Consider the following 18,083-nt stretch of genomic DNA (forward strand, 5'->3'; position numbering starts at 1 on the left):
GAATGGAATTTACTTCCTCTGGCATATTTGAAATTTGATAATATAATCTCTCCAAATACAGAATATAATTTCACGTGGGAAACAAGAAATAGCAGAGCTGAATATAAAAAAGTGAATTGTAAAAATTCTGCAGATACTGAGTACAGGCCAGAACCCCTTATGGTAATATTTAGAAATCGAATCTTATTGTGTTTTCTTAGTGCAGACTTTAGCCAGTACATAAAAGTTAATGCTCTAAGTGTTCTTGCTCAGACTCGCATTTACTGGAAACATAGTCAACTAGAGTTATGGAATTTCATTAATTCTTCCGTGTTACTATCACCTAAGGAACAAAACTAATCTAATAACAACTTTAGGAATCTTACGTTTCCGGGGTAGGCCTCCTGACTGAGAAAAATTAAACTGCTCTGTGTGTGTCAAGGTCTAGACCTCAGTGTGGGTATTGCGTAGCTAGTTTTGTTTTACAATCATACTGAAAGCACTTTTTATTTTACCGATTTCCTGTCAACGAATCATTCTCTTTTAGTCTCTACATCAGAATTTCTTTGAAGATGACCTCCCCTATTTTTTGTAATTAATCCATAACAACTGCAAAGTTTACTCGACCATTTTTATCCACGAGAAACAAGTGACACAGATGAGAATGATGAAGGTGGTGGTTTGAACCCTGACACCAACCTTCCCAGCACCGACGGAAACTGTTGATGCTTCCAGACAGTCCGTGATAAGGACTCTTCTTCCCTTGGCATTCATAGAGATAACGTACCTTCAATGAAACTACTCTCCTGACAATTATTCTCAGGTGGGGGGGTATGGGCTCCCAACCCTCTTCTAACTTAATTTAATCAACTTGAAGGGAGATGCGCACTTGTCAGTTCATCTCTTTTCTATCTTTATAGCCCGGCAACTTCTCGTAGTGATCAGACTTTTCCTTTTTTATATAAATAAGCTGATCACTCTTGTCCCATGCCAACGAAGTCAGAAATGATGTTTATTTTTCTGTTTTAATATTCTGTCCTCCCCCACCCTTCATAAATGTATTATTTTATGTGTACCACACCCTTTAAAAATAATCTATAACATATAACTTGCCATTATGTTACTTTAGGTTAGATTTCATAGTGTTTTTTACAGTATTTTTTTATTTAAAAATTTAGAATGAATCCAGTATTGTCCAGTACTTCTTAAACCAAGGAATTATAATAATAAAAAATGTCTAAAAATGCCTTCGATGGTCGAGGACGCTGTCAGCCATTTTGACTTCTCATTGTGAAAGATTTAGTGTCATATTTTGAAAAATTTTTTCCAGATTTCTGGAAAGAATATGGTGAATATTATGGCAAAATAATTTTTTTTAAATTAGAAATTGATTCGGTAATTGGGGGACCATTGTCTGAAAGTTGAACATTTAAATGTGAATAACAGGGTAACTTAAAATGTTTCGAAAAATGATTGTTGTCAACAATAAATTATGGCAAGTCGTTTAATTTATTTGGAAAAGAGGCCAGTCAAAGATTTAGTGGCTTATCCTCAGATACATAGGAAACTTGAGCCATGATATGTCTACTATGATAAAGAATATTTAAACAAGTATCTTGAAGTATATTTTGAATCCTATGGAAAGCTTATTTGCCTGCATATTTGAAAACTGATAGATAATTCTCGGTTCATCTGCAACAAAAGTATTACCTCCCTTATCTTTTGTATATTCAAACCATAGATATTTTCCATTTAAGTCATTGTTGATTAATCTTCATCAGAAACCTTAAAAGGCTTGTATGATTGACAGGACGTTTGTAGACATTAAAATAACATTATTTAAAACTGAAACTGTAATTCAGGAAATTTTCACAGTGTAACCATAGTTATTAGCTCACGTCAAAGTTATTCAGAAATAACCAAATTTTCCTAAAACAAAATCATGATTGTCAAGAATGACGAAATATGTCATAGGATTTATTTGCTTTTTTTTATGATGTCCATTCTTTCCCATCGACAAGCTATGGAATTTTCTTCCTGCTTTCGTTTTTCCCCTGAATCTTAATTTAAAATCTTCCAACCTCCTTTTTCTTGTGTCCATCGGATGTGGGTTAGGTAAGGGTATTGGGTTTGGAAATTCGAAGAATTTATTGCTGGTATTGTTCCTGTCTCATTAAAAGATATGTTTAGTTTAAGTAGCCACATTTTTTATGTTGGAAAATGGCTCAAAATGCCAATATTTGTCTGAATAAAATGTTATTATTAGAGGAATCAAGGAATTGTCCTAAAAATGAAATCTTGACAAATTATTTCATCGATATTTAGGAGAGTGAAATAATTATCAAACGTGTTTAAATTTTTCGTTTTGCGAGGAAACATTTCAGGCACTGAACCAAAGCTGTCTTAGATTAAGTCCGTATTAAATTATTGAAACAAAGCTGATACTGAAGAATATGAAAATATTCCAAGTTGTAAGAATATCGTTAGGTTTTATTGATATCACATTCATAATAAAATACAGGCATTCGCTAAAAATTGTAGTGATATGTGAATTACAAAATTAGAAGTATGTTTAAGTGTTCCATTTGCCATTTCAGGTAAAGAAAAAGCTGATAGATGAGAAGAAACGTTTAATGGCACTAAATAACAAGCCAGAGCGACCAATGACGGCTATAGCTCGACAGGGATACCTCAAGGTGAGTATTAGTCTTCATTATATTTCAGTAAATCTAATTGTTGTCCCAGTTAAAAAGCCATGAACGGTTGTTAACCCTCTAATGCCATGGAAGCTATAAAGTTGGTTTCCTTTAATGGCATGAAAAACTTAAAATTTAGATCGGACCGTTGTTAACCCTTTAATGCCAAGAAAAATTTAAAGTTGATTTGAACGGTTGTTAACCTTTAATGCCATGAAAAGTTTAAAGTTAAACTGAACCGTTGTTAACCCTTTAATGCCAAGAAAAAATTAAAGTTAAATTAAACGGTTGTTAAACTTTTAATGCCAAGTAATTTTAAAGCTAAATTGAACAGTTGTTAACCATTAATGCCAAGAAAATTTTAAAGTTAAATTGAACAGTTATTAACCCTTTAATGCCAATAATTTTTTAGTAGTTGAAATGAACGATTGTGAAGCCTTTAATGCCATGAAAAATTTAAAGTTGAATTGAATGGTTGTTAACCCTTTAATGCCATGAAAAATTTAAAAGTTAAATTGAAAATTTAAAGTTGAATTTAACTGTTGTTAATCCTTTAATTCCATGAAAAATTTAAAGTTGAATTCAATGGTTGTTAACTCTTTCATGCCTTTCAATTTTTTGAAAAGTGAAAGTGAACAGTTGTTAATCCTCTAACGCCAAGAAAATTGTAAAGTTAAATTGAACGGTTATTAATTGTTATTTTAAGAAACGAGCGAAGTTTTAATTACCTGTAATGAGGTGAATAACGGAAAGTTATATTGAAACTTCAACATAGCTATTGAGACAAGTTCCTGAGTTTTTTTTTCAGATTTAATTCAAGTTTGTATGGCATCATCATGAGGCCTTGCTTTGGCTTCCTTTCTTTAAGTGGATTCCTCATGCCAAAGCCTCTTCTTCTTCTTCTGTCTCATTTGTTTAAGGAAGAAGGAATGCCTTCCCAAGGAAGCCACAGTAGTTAAAGTCACGTGATCTTATAATTTTTTTTGAGCGGTGACTAAATGATTGAAATACGTATTTACGTTTCTATATTATTTGATGAGCAGGTCAGGAATAGCTCTGATTAAGTTTATGTTCATGTCACTGTTTGAATACAACTGATGACAATGGGTAGAATCTGTTTCTTTAAGGGTATTACAATAATTTTAAAATAATTCCGTATGTTGCTTGGCTCGCTAAGTATTAGTCCTGGTGAACATTACTGCTATTACTATAAAGGTTTCTGGTTTGTTGTATTTTGAAAGAGCATTTATTTTTCAGGTACGTTGTCGAATGGTAAAATCTTTAATTAAAGTTTCAGTATGACGATGACTGAAAAGGATTCAATAATATTTGAGCTTCTCTCTCTCTCTCTCTCTCTCTCTCCAAGAAAAGCGATTGGGATTACATTTTTCCTCAGTATAATCTGTTACTATGATGGAGACGGAACAGATACCATTTATCGTTTCACTTAGAGGAAATTTTAAATAGCCTGGATTTCAAACCCAGATAAGCGTATAAACGTTACTTCTTCTTGTGGCCTTAGGTCTTACTGCTGTCCTTTATTTTGTTTAGTTTCCTTACTGATCAGTATTATTTATATTCAAAATAATAATTATTTTTACCTTTACTAATGAAATATTAACAGATTGCAGTACTGTACATGGTTAAGAAGTTCAGAATAATTACCATTTCATATACCTTTCTTATGCCAGTTTTAAGTCACTGTTCACAACACATGCTGTTTAAGGAGCTCAAAGTATTGATTGCATTTTACACAATTAGTATTCCGGTTTTAACAAGGTGGTTACATCTTGAAAATCAAAATTATTTTATTTATTTCCTCACTGTGTTAATTTAACAGTGTTCTTACAACACATTGTTTAAGATAATTAAATACATATATTTTTATTGGTTTCACTAGGTTTCAGAAAATTGGTTGCAGTACAACCAGTTCGATATCATTAAAGCGTTTTACTGTGACCTTTTCAGACTGACAGACATGCAGCCGCCAAGAAAATGGTTGTGGATGATTTAGCCGCCCTGGAGTTCTTCAATGACGAGGTAAATATACTCCTCCCTTCACTACTCGCGAATGTCAGTTCCTTTGCCAACTGGAAGCGTGAAGATCGAAGGCTCTGCATATTGTTTCAAGTAGAACAGTGACGGGTCGTTTTTGTTTCCACTTTATTCTTCCTGTAATAAATATATACTTCACGGAAGTATATATATGTTATATAGGCAGATAGCGAAACCAAGCATTTCACGAACTACCTGAAATTTTAGACAGATAGCGAAATGCACTTAGGGACGTTTGATCCCCCAGGGGCTAGTACTGAACACGGCGAAATACGTTTACACTCCAGGGGCTAGTACTAAACATGGCGAAACAGTGTAGGCGAGTCACTGTTTCGCCGTGTTATTACTAGCCCTTGGGGGGATCGTAATGTCCCTAAGTGCATTTCGCTATCTGCCTGAAATTTCAGGCGGTTCGCGAAATGCCTGGTTTCCTATGGTAAATATATCTTTCAGGGAGCATGCTAAAGTACTGATTGAAATTTAGTACTATGGAGTGTTAGGTAGATTATTCTCAGCTGAAAACGACCTCATTTTTCATGCGTTATACGCTGCTGCTCTCCAATTACAGATTGTTGAATCTTGTGAAATCATTTAGCCCAAGAGATTTGCAGTTTGCTTTCATTCTGCCGTTGTAAAATCAAACCAGTAAAAAATAAGCGGGAAATTAAATCGTTATATTAAACTAGCCATATGCCTGCAGGGAAATTAAATCGTTATATTAAACTAGCCATATGCCTGCACGGGCTCCTGCTCTCTTGAGCAGCCCACAATATAAAATAAATAATTTAATTAATTAGTTACTAAATGAAGTTGTGATCTACAATGAGAGCATTCCTCTTGACAAGAAAGTGGAAATTTAGGAGTTTGTCTAATTGGACAGAAAATTTGTTCAAGTCATTTTCATTTAGTCAAAAGTCTTATGATCCGACAGTGTAAGTAATAATGATGATGATTGTATTAATGCAAGGCTGATAAAAATAATGAGACGATAACAACAATAATATCAGTGGTAATAGTGTTGCATGTTATCATGGCAATAAGAAAATTACGAGGAGAATAATATAAGTAATACAAGGAATCATGTTCACATTCCCGTTCATATTCTCTTTCTTCCATCTTACTTTCCAGCCTCTCCTAACAAAATTGTTTCACAGTGCAACTGCGAAGTTTTCTTCAAGTTACACCTTTCAAACCTTTTTACTGTCAATTTCCTTTTCAGAGCTGAATAACCTCATGGGTCCCAGCACTCGGCCTTTGGCCTAAATTCTACGTTCTGTTCTGTTCTATTACATGTTTCATGCTTGTAACCTTGATAAGCCTCGCAGCTAAAGGTAGAAACTAACCACCCAAACTCATTTTCGACCGACAGGTGGTTCTGGAAAGCCTCTACAGCCGTTACCAAGATGGCCACATATACACTTGGCTGGCTGACGTCCTGTTGGCGGTTAATCCGTTCAGCGAGAAGTGCAAGTATGACGCCGATGTAAGTATGGCAGACTGGTTAATTGAATTACATAAAGTAGCATTCCAATAATTATCTGTGGTTAATTTGTTAACTGAATTATTTAAAGTGACATTACAGTAACTAACTGTGGTGTTCTGTGCCGTAAACATTATCTGGTAAATTTTCATTGTACGAAAATAGGAAGCTAAATACTTTATTAACGGCTCTTTGGCGTGCCAGGAACTATGGTCACCAACGCCGAATGAATACGGAGTTTGTTAAAATAATTCATTACATTGAAAGGTCATAAATATTTTATCAAAATTCTAGGCGCGACAACTATGGTAATAAAGTAGAGTAAACATTGCTCTATTTCCTAAAATCATTCACTATAATAAAATAGGAAAAACAAAGTTTTAAGAATGTCACTCTTGCAATAGATTCTCATAAAAGAAATACTGTATAAATCTATAAGTATTCCCTCTCATGATGACCGAACAACAAATGAAAAGTTGAATCGTTCCCATGCTGGTGGGTTTGTGTTAATGTCGATGGCCATGGATAAGTGTTGCATTTTGATATTCCAGGGGTGGTTTTCTTTATGAATCTCTGTTTTCAACAGGTCTGCAATCTCAAACAAATGAAAAAGGCACGGCATTTTTTTTTTCACTATGGTCTGAGGTAAGGGTTCTTTTTAACGATTAAGGCTCCCGGAGATTTGCAAGCTTGCCAACGGCAGTATTCATTTCATTTAAAAGAGTGAAAACGAAAAAATGCTAATACCCTTTTTATTTTAATAAAGAGAATCTGGAATTGGGGGAAAAATAAATACCCCTACTTTCTATGTAAGCAAAATTTTGAAGTAGAAACATCAGGCAACTTTTTTTTTTTCCCGAAACTTCCATTTTCTGTTTGGGAAGGACTTGAAAAACGGGAAGAATTGCTGACACGATGCCTCCGTTTTCTCTCATGTATACAGGTGCAGGTGAAGTACAAGTCGAAGGCTCGCAACCAGAACGATCCCCACATTTTTGCCATCGCCGATCGAGCTCACCAGGACATGATGCATCACAAGGAACACCAGACCATCATCCTCAGCGGTGAATCCGGGTCCGGGAAGACGTTCAATTTCCATCAAGTTGTTAATCAGCTGTGTTATATTGGTTCGGTAGGTGTTGGACCCGTTTCAATGTTTGCTTTTATTTTAAGTTTACAAGGCAGTACTGAGTTGTATAGTTGTATCACATCAGGCAGTGATGTTGGCCTTTTGAGACTGACGGACTCTTTGATTTCAAAATTGAAATGTGCTTTACATACATATATAACCAGTTGTGAAGGTTTTCATGATGGTGTACATATGGGGATGGTGTTATTATCCCTTATACAGTTTACTTTATTTTAGCGTAAAAGTGATGCCAAGCTGAAAATCCTGCTTTTTCGAAACTCGAGCATTTTAACCCACCCAACGAAACATCAATCATTCTGTCAGCTTCATATTAATTTATTCTTTTGCAGAGTAATCCCGGCTTGATTGACAAAATAAAGAAAGTATCAGTGATCCTGGATGCCTTTGGAAACGCCGTGACGCAGCTGAACTCGGACGCCACCCGCCACGTTCGCTACTTCGACGTCACCTTCTCCAGGACGGGCAAGGTCTCGGGAGCCATCATCTGGCTCCTAATGCTGGATAAGTTCCGCGTCACGGAGAGAGCCAGGTCAGCTATATGTCTGTCGACACAAAGAACACCAACACATACATATATATGCATATATACACAGTAACATCTGCAATAACGGAATAATTCAGTCTGGCCATGCTTTGTTACTGGGTTTCCGTTACAGTGATTTTTTTTTTCTTACACGGAACCAAAAACACATTTCTTGTTGACAGTTCCATTAATTCTTAAAGTTTAAACACGTGCAGACACTTAAAACACTTATTGATATGGAGGATTGTTAACAAACATTAAGCTACGAATGTCATATAAGATCCAATTCACTCTACCCCGGAAATCATACCGACGGGGAATTATAATTGATAAGTGGTGGTCACCTGGTGGACTCGAACCTCAGGTGACGGCCACTTATCAGTTATAATTCCCCTTTGGTATTATTTAAAAAGTAAAGTGAATTGCATATTATATAACATCTGTAGGTTAATGTTTGTTAATAAAACATGCCATGGTGATGTGGTGAAAATGGAAGACTGTATAAAAATCTGTTTGTACCCATTGGTACAATAACATTTTTATAGTCTGGTAGCATACATTCATATCGATTCTCATAGAGGCTAGGCTAGCCTAGGCAAACCGATTATTCTTATGAATGATGTTTCTCTTCAATTAACGTACGTTTTTATTATAATAGGACATTTTGTACTGGGTTCATATTGTTTCCAGGCAAGTATGCTAAGCTAACCGATGCCATTTTTCTTGTCTGGTAGTGTACATTCACACGCTGGGGGCTAACCTAGGTTTACCGGTTATTCCTTTGAGAAAATTTTTGTCAACAAATTTTCTATTACTGAAGAACATTATCTACTCCGGTAACATGCACTCGTAATGATTCCAGATGGATGTGTGAGGCTAATCAGTATCAGGTAAAATACAAAAAAAAAAAAAAAAAAAATGCAGCTGCGTATACAGTCATTCCAGATGTATGTGTGAGGCTAACCAGAATCAGATAAAATAAAAAAAAATGCAGCTGCCTATACAATATCTTCTTGTATTGTGATTGTGTGTGGTTGAGTATGTGTATATCATTATCTTCCGGTTTTGAATATCGAATTCTGTAGTTTTCAAGCTTCCTCTGGTCTTAACCTTACATGTTGGCTCTGAAAACAAATTAAGACGTTCTTGTTGTGATGGACGATAATGTCATTTTTTTCGGTAATCAGTTGCAGTAGAGTATTCGGATTATTGTACTCTGTAGTTAGTAATCAATTTATTTTCAATTACCCCTCCCTTGAGAAAGACAGATATGTAATTTACGCTGGGAGTAATAATTAGGTAACAGAGTACATGAACTGTTATTGGTTAACAAAACTTTTTTCCCTTTAGTACATAAAAGATCATTTTTCGGTACCATTAGTCGTAGGACAGTTCCACGGTAGTTCCCTTTGGGAGGCTTCATCTGTCCATGATTGCAGAATATATATATGTATATATATATATATATATATATATATATATAATATATATATATATATATATATATATATATATATATATATATATATAATATATAATGGAAGTATCTTTTTATCGTCAGTCGTCCTTTCAAAAGTAAGCCTTAATTAATATATATCGAAGATAGGTCATCGAACCGCGATAATAACCCACTTGACACCCAGCAGAACATAAGCCATTTTGTATGTTTCAGAGGCGAAGGCAACTTTCACATATTCTATTATCTGTACGACGGACTGTCTCAGAGTTCACGGCTTGCGAGGTACGGACTCAAGCTCGGCCGCAAGTACCATTACTTGGCCAAGCATCCCTTCGATAATGAAGTCACCAACGCCCAGAAGTTCAACAAAGTGGAGGAGGCGTTCAGGGTGAGAGAGAGATAGTTATAAGATTTTACCAGCACTATCATTTTTAATGAAGAGAGTGCTGTGATTTGTTTCAGCTTTATTTAACTTCAAATCACTCTACAATTTGTTGGTAGGATTTTTCAATTTTATCATTTATATATTTGTCTTCATAGGTATAGTGTGTATTTATGTATATATATATATATATATACATATATATATATATATATATATATATATATACATATATATTATATATTATATATATATATATATATATATATATATACATATATATTATATATTATATATATATATATATATATATATATATATATATATATATATGTATGTATATATATATATTCTATATATATATAATATAATATATGTGTGCATGTATTACATGTATGTATGTCTGTATTTATAAATAATATATATATATACATATATATATATATATATATATATATATATATATATATATATATATATATATATATATATATATATATATAGACAATTATCATGGAATATCATTCAAATTTATGAGGTGCTACAAGTTCATAATCTTGGTTATTTTTTTTTTACTTAAGGAAATCGGCTTCACGGAGAGGGAACTGCACACAGTGTACGTGGTTTTAGCAGCTATTTTGAACATAGGAAACGTCAGCATAACCGGTGATCAAAGTGCTTCGATAGTCGACATGGAGCCGTTGAAGGAAGGTTAGAAAACACGTCAACACGTCACAATCACTTTTGACTTATTTCATTGGAATTATATAATCGTTTGATTTCCTGAATCCTCCATATGCGGTAAATGCATGCCAATAGATTAGAACCTTGTATTGGAAAGGTGGACTCTTGCCATGATTAAAGAATGGTATCACAGACTTTTAATTCCTGGGAGATTAGGGTGAAACATGGAAGTTTGAATTTGATTTGGTTTTTGTCAAGGAATGCACTGTTAGAGCAAACTTTTGAACTAAGCTAAACTCTGACTTTGGAAACATTTTTGTCGAAAATACCGAACCTTTGAGATTTTGACTTAGCCTAGGGTGTAGGGGCGTCACTCCGAATTCTTTGTTCAAAAAACAACTAAGATGTATCATAAAGGAAGAGTAAGGATTTCATTGCGTCAGAGTTACAACTGAAGATGGACAGACCTGAAATGACTCCTGCCTGAAGTTTCCTGTTGATAGTCTACACTGAAATAAATCTTTTAACAAATATTTTTCTATAGCCAATTTAAGCTTAAATCATGTATGAATTTTTGAGTAAATTCACTTTTGAGAAGACCACAAGAAGTATGCTTGTAGATTATGGCGAGAGCAGCATCTTGAAATATTATTCAAAATTTGTTATTTCAATATGTAAAAAAAAAGAGGGGTTTACTGGGATGTGAGCTACCGATCATATACTGTTGACATGTGTATTTAAATCACTGAATTGCGGACGTTCCTTTGACTTAACTATCATCTCAAGTGAATCCATTTTTTTCCTTACACCCTAGCAAGAAGTTTATCTGTAAGGTGACATGCTAAACTAATGATGGTAGCTGCTTTAGATGATAGTGTTGTGGTCTCACCATTGTAGACAAAGAAGCTCCATAATGGTTTGCATTATTAATTATTTGGCGACTCATCTATTGGGAAGCGAGACCTTCGTAGATGGGCGGTCTATGAGTAGGCTGTAAGGCCAAGTGGTTGATATCCTTGATCCTATGTTTCCATCTGACTTTTAAATGCTCTCAAACCGGGTGCTGTTCATTGAACCTTTGGGGACGTATTGGAATTTTTTTGCCTCTCTCTAAATGATTAACATAATTCTTGAAGGCATTCTTTGCCTTAATAAAGACACAGCATTCCTAAGACTACACTAGACTGCTTTGTACTTCCAAGCGATTATGGGCCAGGAGATCTCAACTATAGAAATGATTTTTAGGGACTGGTAAAACGAACTTTGGGACTTAACATCTCAGAGAATGGAGGGTGTTTATAAGTGACATGAACCTGATAGACGAATGGTGAATATGAATGAAGAGGGGAAGATAAAAATAATGTAAAAATTAATAAACTGAAATTCAGTATATTTAGTTTCACTTCTGATGAAATCTTTGGAGTAACTAATCGTACGTGAGGATGAAATGAATTTATATTTTATAGATTTTTGTCGTTTTCTGATTAAAATATATGATGAATGATAAACATTACATACTCATTCAGGAAAAGTACATAAAAACAGAAAAGGAAACATGTTAGTAAATTTTTACCTAAATGCTGTGGAATATGTTTCTAATATCTAGTTTTCTAATTTATATCTAATAACGGCCCATTCAAGTTGGGGTCATCAGATTTCTAGAGTGGCGACGCTCTCTGTTGCAGAAAGCAATAAAGCTCCCCCATTATTTAATTTTATGTTTGATGCCCTCCTCTCATCCACGACTCACTCTTCCAGTATGCCGTCTCTTGGACGTGGAGGAGAAGAAACTGACTTGGGCCCTCTGTAACTACTGCGAAGTCAAGCCCGGGAAGCAGGTCGAGCAAGCCAAGAAGACCGAATACGAGGCCGAAATGAGCAAGGACGCTCTGGCCAGGACTCTCTACTCTCGTCTCGTCGACTTCGTCGTCAACACGATTAACAGCAAGCTCTCTGTCACCAGACTGGTCTTGTGAGTTATAGCTGTCGGCTTGAATATTCCCCTGGGACCCACTCAAAGTATGATTGTTTTCAGTAGTATGTGAGTGTCTTAAATAGCACACACACATACTATATATATATATATATATATATATATATATATATATATATATATATATATATATATATATATATATATATATATATATCTTATATATATATCACAAATTATCAACGTAATGCTCTTGTATAAATCTGACACCCATCATATTCATGTTCTTATATAGTTCTATCCATTTCAGTCGGTGGTCTTTACCTTTTTTATTTGGTATTTCAGTCCTCCTGCCTCTTGAATTCTTACCTTCGGTTCTTTTGTAATCATCCCTTTTAGTAAACCTTCTTCCCATCGTATATGATTGTTCTCTCTTTAGGTAGGTATTGACTTTGCAAATTTTTTTTTCTGACCGTCTCGAGTCGAACCTTATTTGTAATTAGTTCACCCCATATCATTTTTCTGTTACTCTCGAAGTTCTTATTTCATTTAGATCTTTGTTACGTTTTTCTGCCCAATATGTGAACAGTTCAACCCTGTTTTCAATATTCATTTGTTCTTGGTTATTAGCTATTTTTCCTTATGTTGAGATTTCTTTGACGTTGCTCTTCGGATTACTTTACCAAATTTGTTTTAGTCTCTTTCTTAACCCTTTCCCCCTTTCAACCTATTAATGTAAAATCAGACCGTGGTATAGTTTCCTTAAGGTCATGTTAGGTTAGCTTCGTGTTGTGGGGACTTTCAAACTTTATGAACATGGAAAACATCTTTTTTTTTCTCTCGCTCTCTCGCAGTGGTGATCCTTACGCCATCGGCGTTTTGGACATGTTTGGATTCGAGGCTAATGACCATAACTCCTTTGAAAACCTTCTGGTGAATGTGGCTAACGAGCAAGTCCAGTATTATTACAATCAGTATATTTTCAACTGGGAAATGGTGAGTCATTCTGGTGTTTACTTTTTGTAATTGAGGAAAAGGAAATTTATTTGATCCTCAAAAGTAGATTTATGGTTAATGGGTCATGTTACTTGCTTAAAGTACAGTCATTCATTCTTGGTATTTTTTCTGTAGTTCTTATTTTAATTTTTTAAGTGAGCATAACAAGGAATAATGATAATTTTTAAGTAGGTGTTTGTGGTAGGCTATTCAGTGTCATAAAATAATGGAAAGTTCCATATAATCACAAACATCACACTCAACGTTCTTTTGATTGTCATTTATGGTATTGCATCACGGCAACCTCTAACTAAACTAAGTAAACTCGTTAATTTCTCAACAGCAAGACTATTCAGCAGAGGGAATTCCCGTGAAGAACTTTACGTTCCCCGACAACCGCCACATCTTAGAACTCTTCTTAGCAAAGAACAGCGGCCTGTTCGCCGTCCTTGAGGATGAAAGCAGGGAAAAAATGGGAAATGACACCTCATTTGCATGTAAGGTTTTCTAATTTTACAATAATAAAAGAATAATACAGTGTTTCAAAAGAGCCCTATCAGAATCATACACGAGTTAATTGTTTCAAGCTATTTGGTCATATCTGATGCATGACCCGTTTTCTGCATGCATGTCCTCGACACTCGTTTTCTTTTTGCACTCAGGTAAACTCAAACAGAGGCAGAATCAGAAGCAGATTCAGCAAGTGTCTGAATTCACCTTCGCCATCGCTCACTTCGTGGGTCGTGTGAAATACGACTTCCACGGTGCGATAAACAAAAACAGAGACCACATTTCTGTAGGTAGGTTTTATGTGTAGTAAAGACTGCGTTCCCTATTACAACTACATTTTAAAGTTGAATTTAAAAGATAAAGTTACTTGGTTCCAGTCCTCCACCACCTTAAGGAGCTCAGGGGAACGTCAGCCAGGTTCCCCCAACCCCCCGCCACAGACACCACACTGCAGCAGTAATTAACCGAGATACAGCCGGTGATTTCTCAGCGCCCTGGGGGAGGTGCGAACTCCCGACATCCGAGGAGGATGTCAAGACACTAACCACAATACCAAGCACCATTTTAGAGTGATACAGGTCATGAAAGGAGAATTATTCCTTTATTTATTCCATAAAAATGTGTTTGCTTGATGAGTAAAGACAGTAACAATTCATGAAAATTAAATATCCAGCATTACACCATGAATGGAGATCTCCCTCACAGCTAGTTGTCATTTTTGAGTAGTTCTTGGACTTGGCCTCACATTCAGAGGCGTTGCCAAAACGGAAATGTATTGAGTGTTTTATTGATAAGAGGCTCTTGTAAACGTCATTTATATGATTTAAAAGGCTCTGTGATAATTATAGGAATTCTGTTTAGCACAGCATAAGACGGAAGTCCTTTATTTTATCAGCAGAGGGCATCCAAATTATCAGTTATCTACCGAGAAATACTAATGAATCAGTCAATAGATATAACCGATGAGAAGACATCATCTATATTACAAGTTTCCTTCACAGTTTGTTTTGAGTGATCAGGAATTTTGAATTACCCCAAACTTCATGTAAACAAGAAACTGTGCATTGAAGTATCAAGAAAATTTTTATATTCTTAAACACCCACTTCACGAAAGCGAATACCTTTAACTCAGTTTTCTGATGCATCCTTTTAGTAATGCTTTTTTTTTTTTTTTACCCTTGTGTCCTGTCTTTTTTTTTCTAAAATAAATAAAATCCTCATCTGAAATAAAGCAGAATACGGATTGAATGTGTTATTTACGCTTGTCATAGAAACACTTACCAGGAGGTCTAATTTTCAAACAAGTTATATGCTGGTACTTATTTCTACAATCCTACTTGCATTTTACATTTTTAAAAAACCGTTGGTATCAGTCAACTCAAGATCACTTCCGTTAAACACCCGAACAGGAGTTATCAATCATGGTCCAAAAGGGTACCAATAATCCACGCGTTACTTCCCCCTTTCCCAGAACTCATTCAGACCATGAGGAAGTCTGCAAACGACCACATCAGGGCGATGTTCTGCAACAAACTGACGAAGACGGGCAACGTCACCGTCGAGGGAGAGGACCCGAAGGCTAAGAAGAAGGCTGCCGGCCCTCAAAAGAAGACAGATAAGAAGGAGTCCAGAGTAAGTAGATGGAGGGGAACCCCTAAATTTTTTAGGGCGGCTTTCTTAAAAATGTGTTTACTTATGATGTCGAATGAGATGACTTTGAGTAAGGGTAAAATTAAATCTAGTCTCATGTTAGATTATCTTACGGATATTGAGTTGGCGAGAAACCATTTTACGCAATATTGATGCTTTGTAAATTATTCTCTGTAGATCTGAACTCGAGTACAAAAAAATTGCTGATTCTAAAGCTTAATACCCATAGTTTTCTGTGTTTGTTTCCTTATACCTATTCATATACTTTAATACTGGAATACTTGTAGTATTATTATTGTACCATCTCATATTCCACTTGAGAATGTTCTGCAATTCAGTAAAGATTGTAACACCTGCTAAAGCGTTTCATGATTTCGTCTTATTTCGAAATAACTCTCGGATGAGAGCGGCTGTTGAAATTCAACGTCATTTTCCTCACAATGCTCTTCCAACATTAGTGCTTCAGCCATCACTTCCAACATCATGGTGCTTCAGCCATCATTTCCAACATTATGGTGCTTCAGCCATCACTTCCAACATTATGGTACTTCAGCCATCATTTCCAACATTATAGTGCTTCATCCATCACTTCCAACATTATGGTGCTTCAGCCATCATTTCCAACATTATAGTGCATCAGCCATCATTTCCAACATTATAGTGCTTCAGCCATCATTTCCTACATTATAGTGCTTCAGCCATCATTTCCAACATTATATTGCTTAAGACATTTCCAATATTATAGTGTTTGCGTCAGCATTTCCAACATGATATTGTTTAAGTCATCATTTCCATCATGATATTGTTGAAGTCATCATTTCTAACATTGTAGTGTTCAACTTTTCATTTTCAAGATTATATATAGTGTTAAAGTCATCATTTCCAACATTAAAGTGCATAAGTCATCATTTCCAACATTTTAGTATTAAAGTCATTTCCAACAATATAGTGTTTAAGTCATCATTTCCAACATTATAGTATTCAAATGTTTATATCCAAAATTATAGTGTTTAATTCATCATTTCCAACGTTATAGTGTATAAGTCATCATTTCCAACATGATAGCAATTAATTCATCATTTCCAACATGATAGCAATTAATTCATCATTTCCAACATTACAGTGTCTTAAGTCGTCGTTTCCAACATGATACTGCTTGTCATCATTTTTCCAACATTAAGGTGTTTAAGTCATCATTTCTAACAATATAGTGCTTAAACCATCATTTCCAACATTATAGTGCTTAAGTCATCATTTCCAACATTATAGTATGTAAGTCATCATTTCCAAAATTATAGTGTAAAAGTCATCATTTACAACATTATAGTGGTTAAGTCATCATTTCCAACATTATAATGTTTAATTCGTCATTTCCAACATTATAGAGTTTTAGTTATCATTTCCAGCATTATAGTTTTTAAATCATCAATTCCGACATTATTGTTTAATTCTTCATTTCCATCATAATAATGTTTAATTCATGATTTACAACATTATAGTGTTTAATTCATCATTTCCAACATAATAGTGTTGAAGTCATCATTCCTAACATTAACACTATTGTGTGTAAGTCGTCACTTCCAACATCATAGTGTTTAAGTCGTAATTTCCAACATTATAGTGTTTAATTCATCATTTCCAACATTATAGTGTGTGAGTCGTCATTTCCAGTATTATAGTGTGCGAGTCGTCATTTCCAACATTATAGTGTGTTAGTCTTCATTTCCAGCATTATAATGTGTGAGTCGTCATTTCCAACATTATAGTGTGTGAGTCGTCATTTCCAACATTATAGTATGTGAGTCGTCATTTCCAACATTATAGTGTGTGAGTCGTCATTTCCAACATTATAGTGTTAATTTCATCATTTCCAGTGTTTAAATGATTACTTCAGTATCACTCATTTGGTTTTAATCCCAAAACCCCCATTGACAAAGTTACCTATTTAAGCATGGCTTATTTTTTAGTCTGTACTCGTCTAGAGGATCAGTTTTGGTACAAGTGATTTATTACTTTCCCAGAGCTGATTTCCAAATTGTTTTAATGGAGATCATGTTACAGTATTTCAGTGCCTGCACTTTTTCACAGTTAATTATACTTCATGAATTTGCATTATCATATTATAGCACAGCTTGTAGTAAATTATACTTCGTGAATTTGCATTATCATATTATAGCACAGCTTGTAGTAAATTATACTTCGTGAATTTGCATTATCATAATATAGCACAGCCTGTAGTATTTTGCAACCTGAACTCACCGTACCTTTTATAAATTATCGATTTCAATATAACTCATTTTATTTTGTTCGCTGAAGTCCTTTGTAAATTTCAGTATTGTCCGTTTTATTTCATTACCTGAACTCATTTTCGTAAATTATGAAAAATAAGTATGGAATTAATTTTATTTTATTCCCTGCACTCGCATTTGCAAATTGTTATTAAAGTACAGCTCCTATAATTTAATTACCTGAACTTTTGCAAAGTAACTTTTAATAAAGTTAATCCTATTTTATTCCCTCAACTCACTGCTTCAATTGAGAGTTTTACTACAACATTTAATTTCGTTCCTTGAATTTACATTCGTC

The 18,083-nt window shown here is 34.6% G+C and overlaps 1 protein-coding gene across 1 annotated transcript in view; it reads left to right on the forward strand.

Annotated features, from left to right (window-relative positions):
• The window catches only part of ninaC (STKc_myosinIII_N_like and MYSc_Myo21 domain-containing protein ninaC), a 93,762-nt gene that overhangs the window by 40,645 nt on the left and 35,034 nt on the right, over window positions 1-18,083 (forward strand). Inside the window, exons 10-21 of the mRNA XM_067113540.1 lie at window positions 2,577-2,675; window positions 4,644-4,715; window positions 6,100-6,213; window positions 7,154-7,342; window positions 7,690-7,889; window positions 9,556-9,730; window positions 10,306-10,435; window positions 12,167-12,380; window positions 13,196-13,337; window positions 13,681-13,834; window positions 14,000-14,137; window positions 15,319-15,479. Of these exons, the coding sequence (XP_066969641.1) occupies window positions 2,577-2,675; window positions 4,644-4,715; window positions 6,100-6,213; window positions 7,154-7,342; window positions 7,690-7,889; window positions 9,556-9,730; window positions 10,306-10,435; window positions 12,167-12,380; window positions 13,196-13,337; window positions 13,681-13,834; window positions 14,000-14,137; window positions 15,319-15,479 (1,788 nt within the window). The remainder of the gene's footprint in view (window positions 1-2,576; window positions 2,676-4,643; window positions 4,716-6,099; window positions 6,214-7,153; window positions 7,343-7,689; window positions 7,890-9,555; window positions 9,731-10,305; window positions 10,436-12,166; window positions 12,381-13,195; window positions 13,338-13,680; window positions 13,835-13,999; window positions 14,138-15,318; window positions 15,480-18,083) is intronic.

The sequence above is a fragment of the Macrobrachium rosenbergii genome, chromosome 12 (assembly GCF_040412425.1).
Source record: "Macrobrachium rosenbergii isolate ZJJX-2024 chromosome 12, ASM4041242v1, whole genome shotgun sequence".
Taxonomy (NCBI): domain Eukaryota; kingdom Metazoa; phylum Arthropoda; class Malacostraca; order Decapoda; family Palaemonidae; genus Macrobrachium; species Macrobrachium rosenbergii.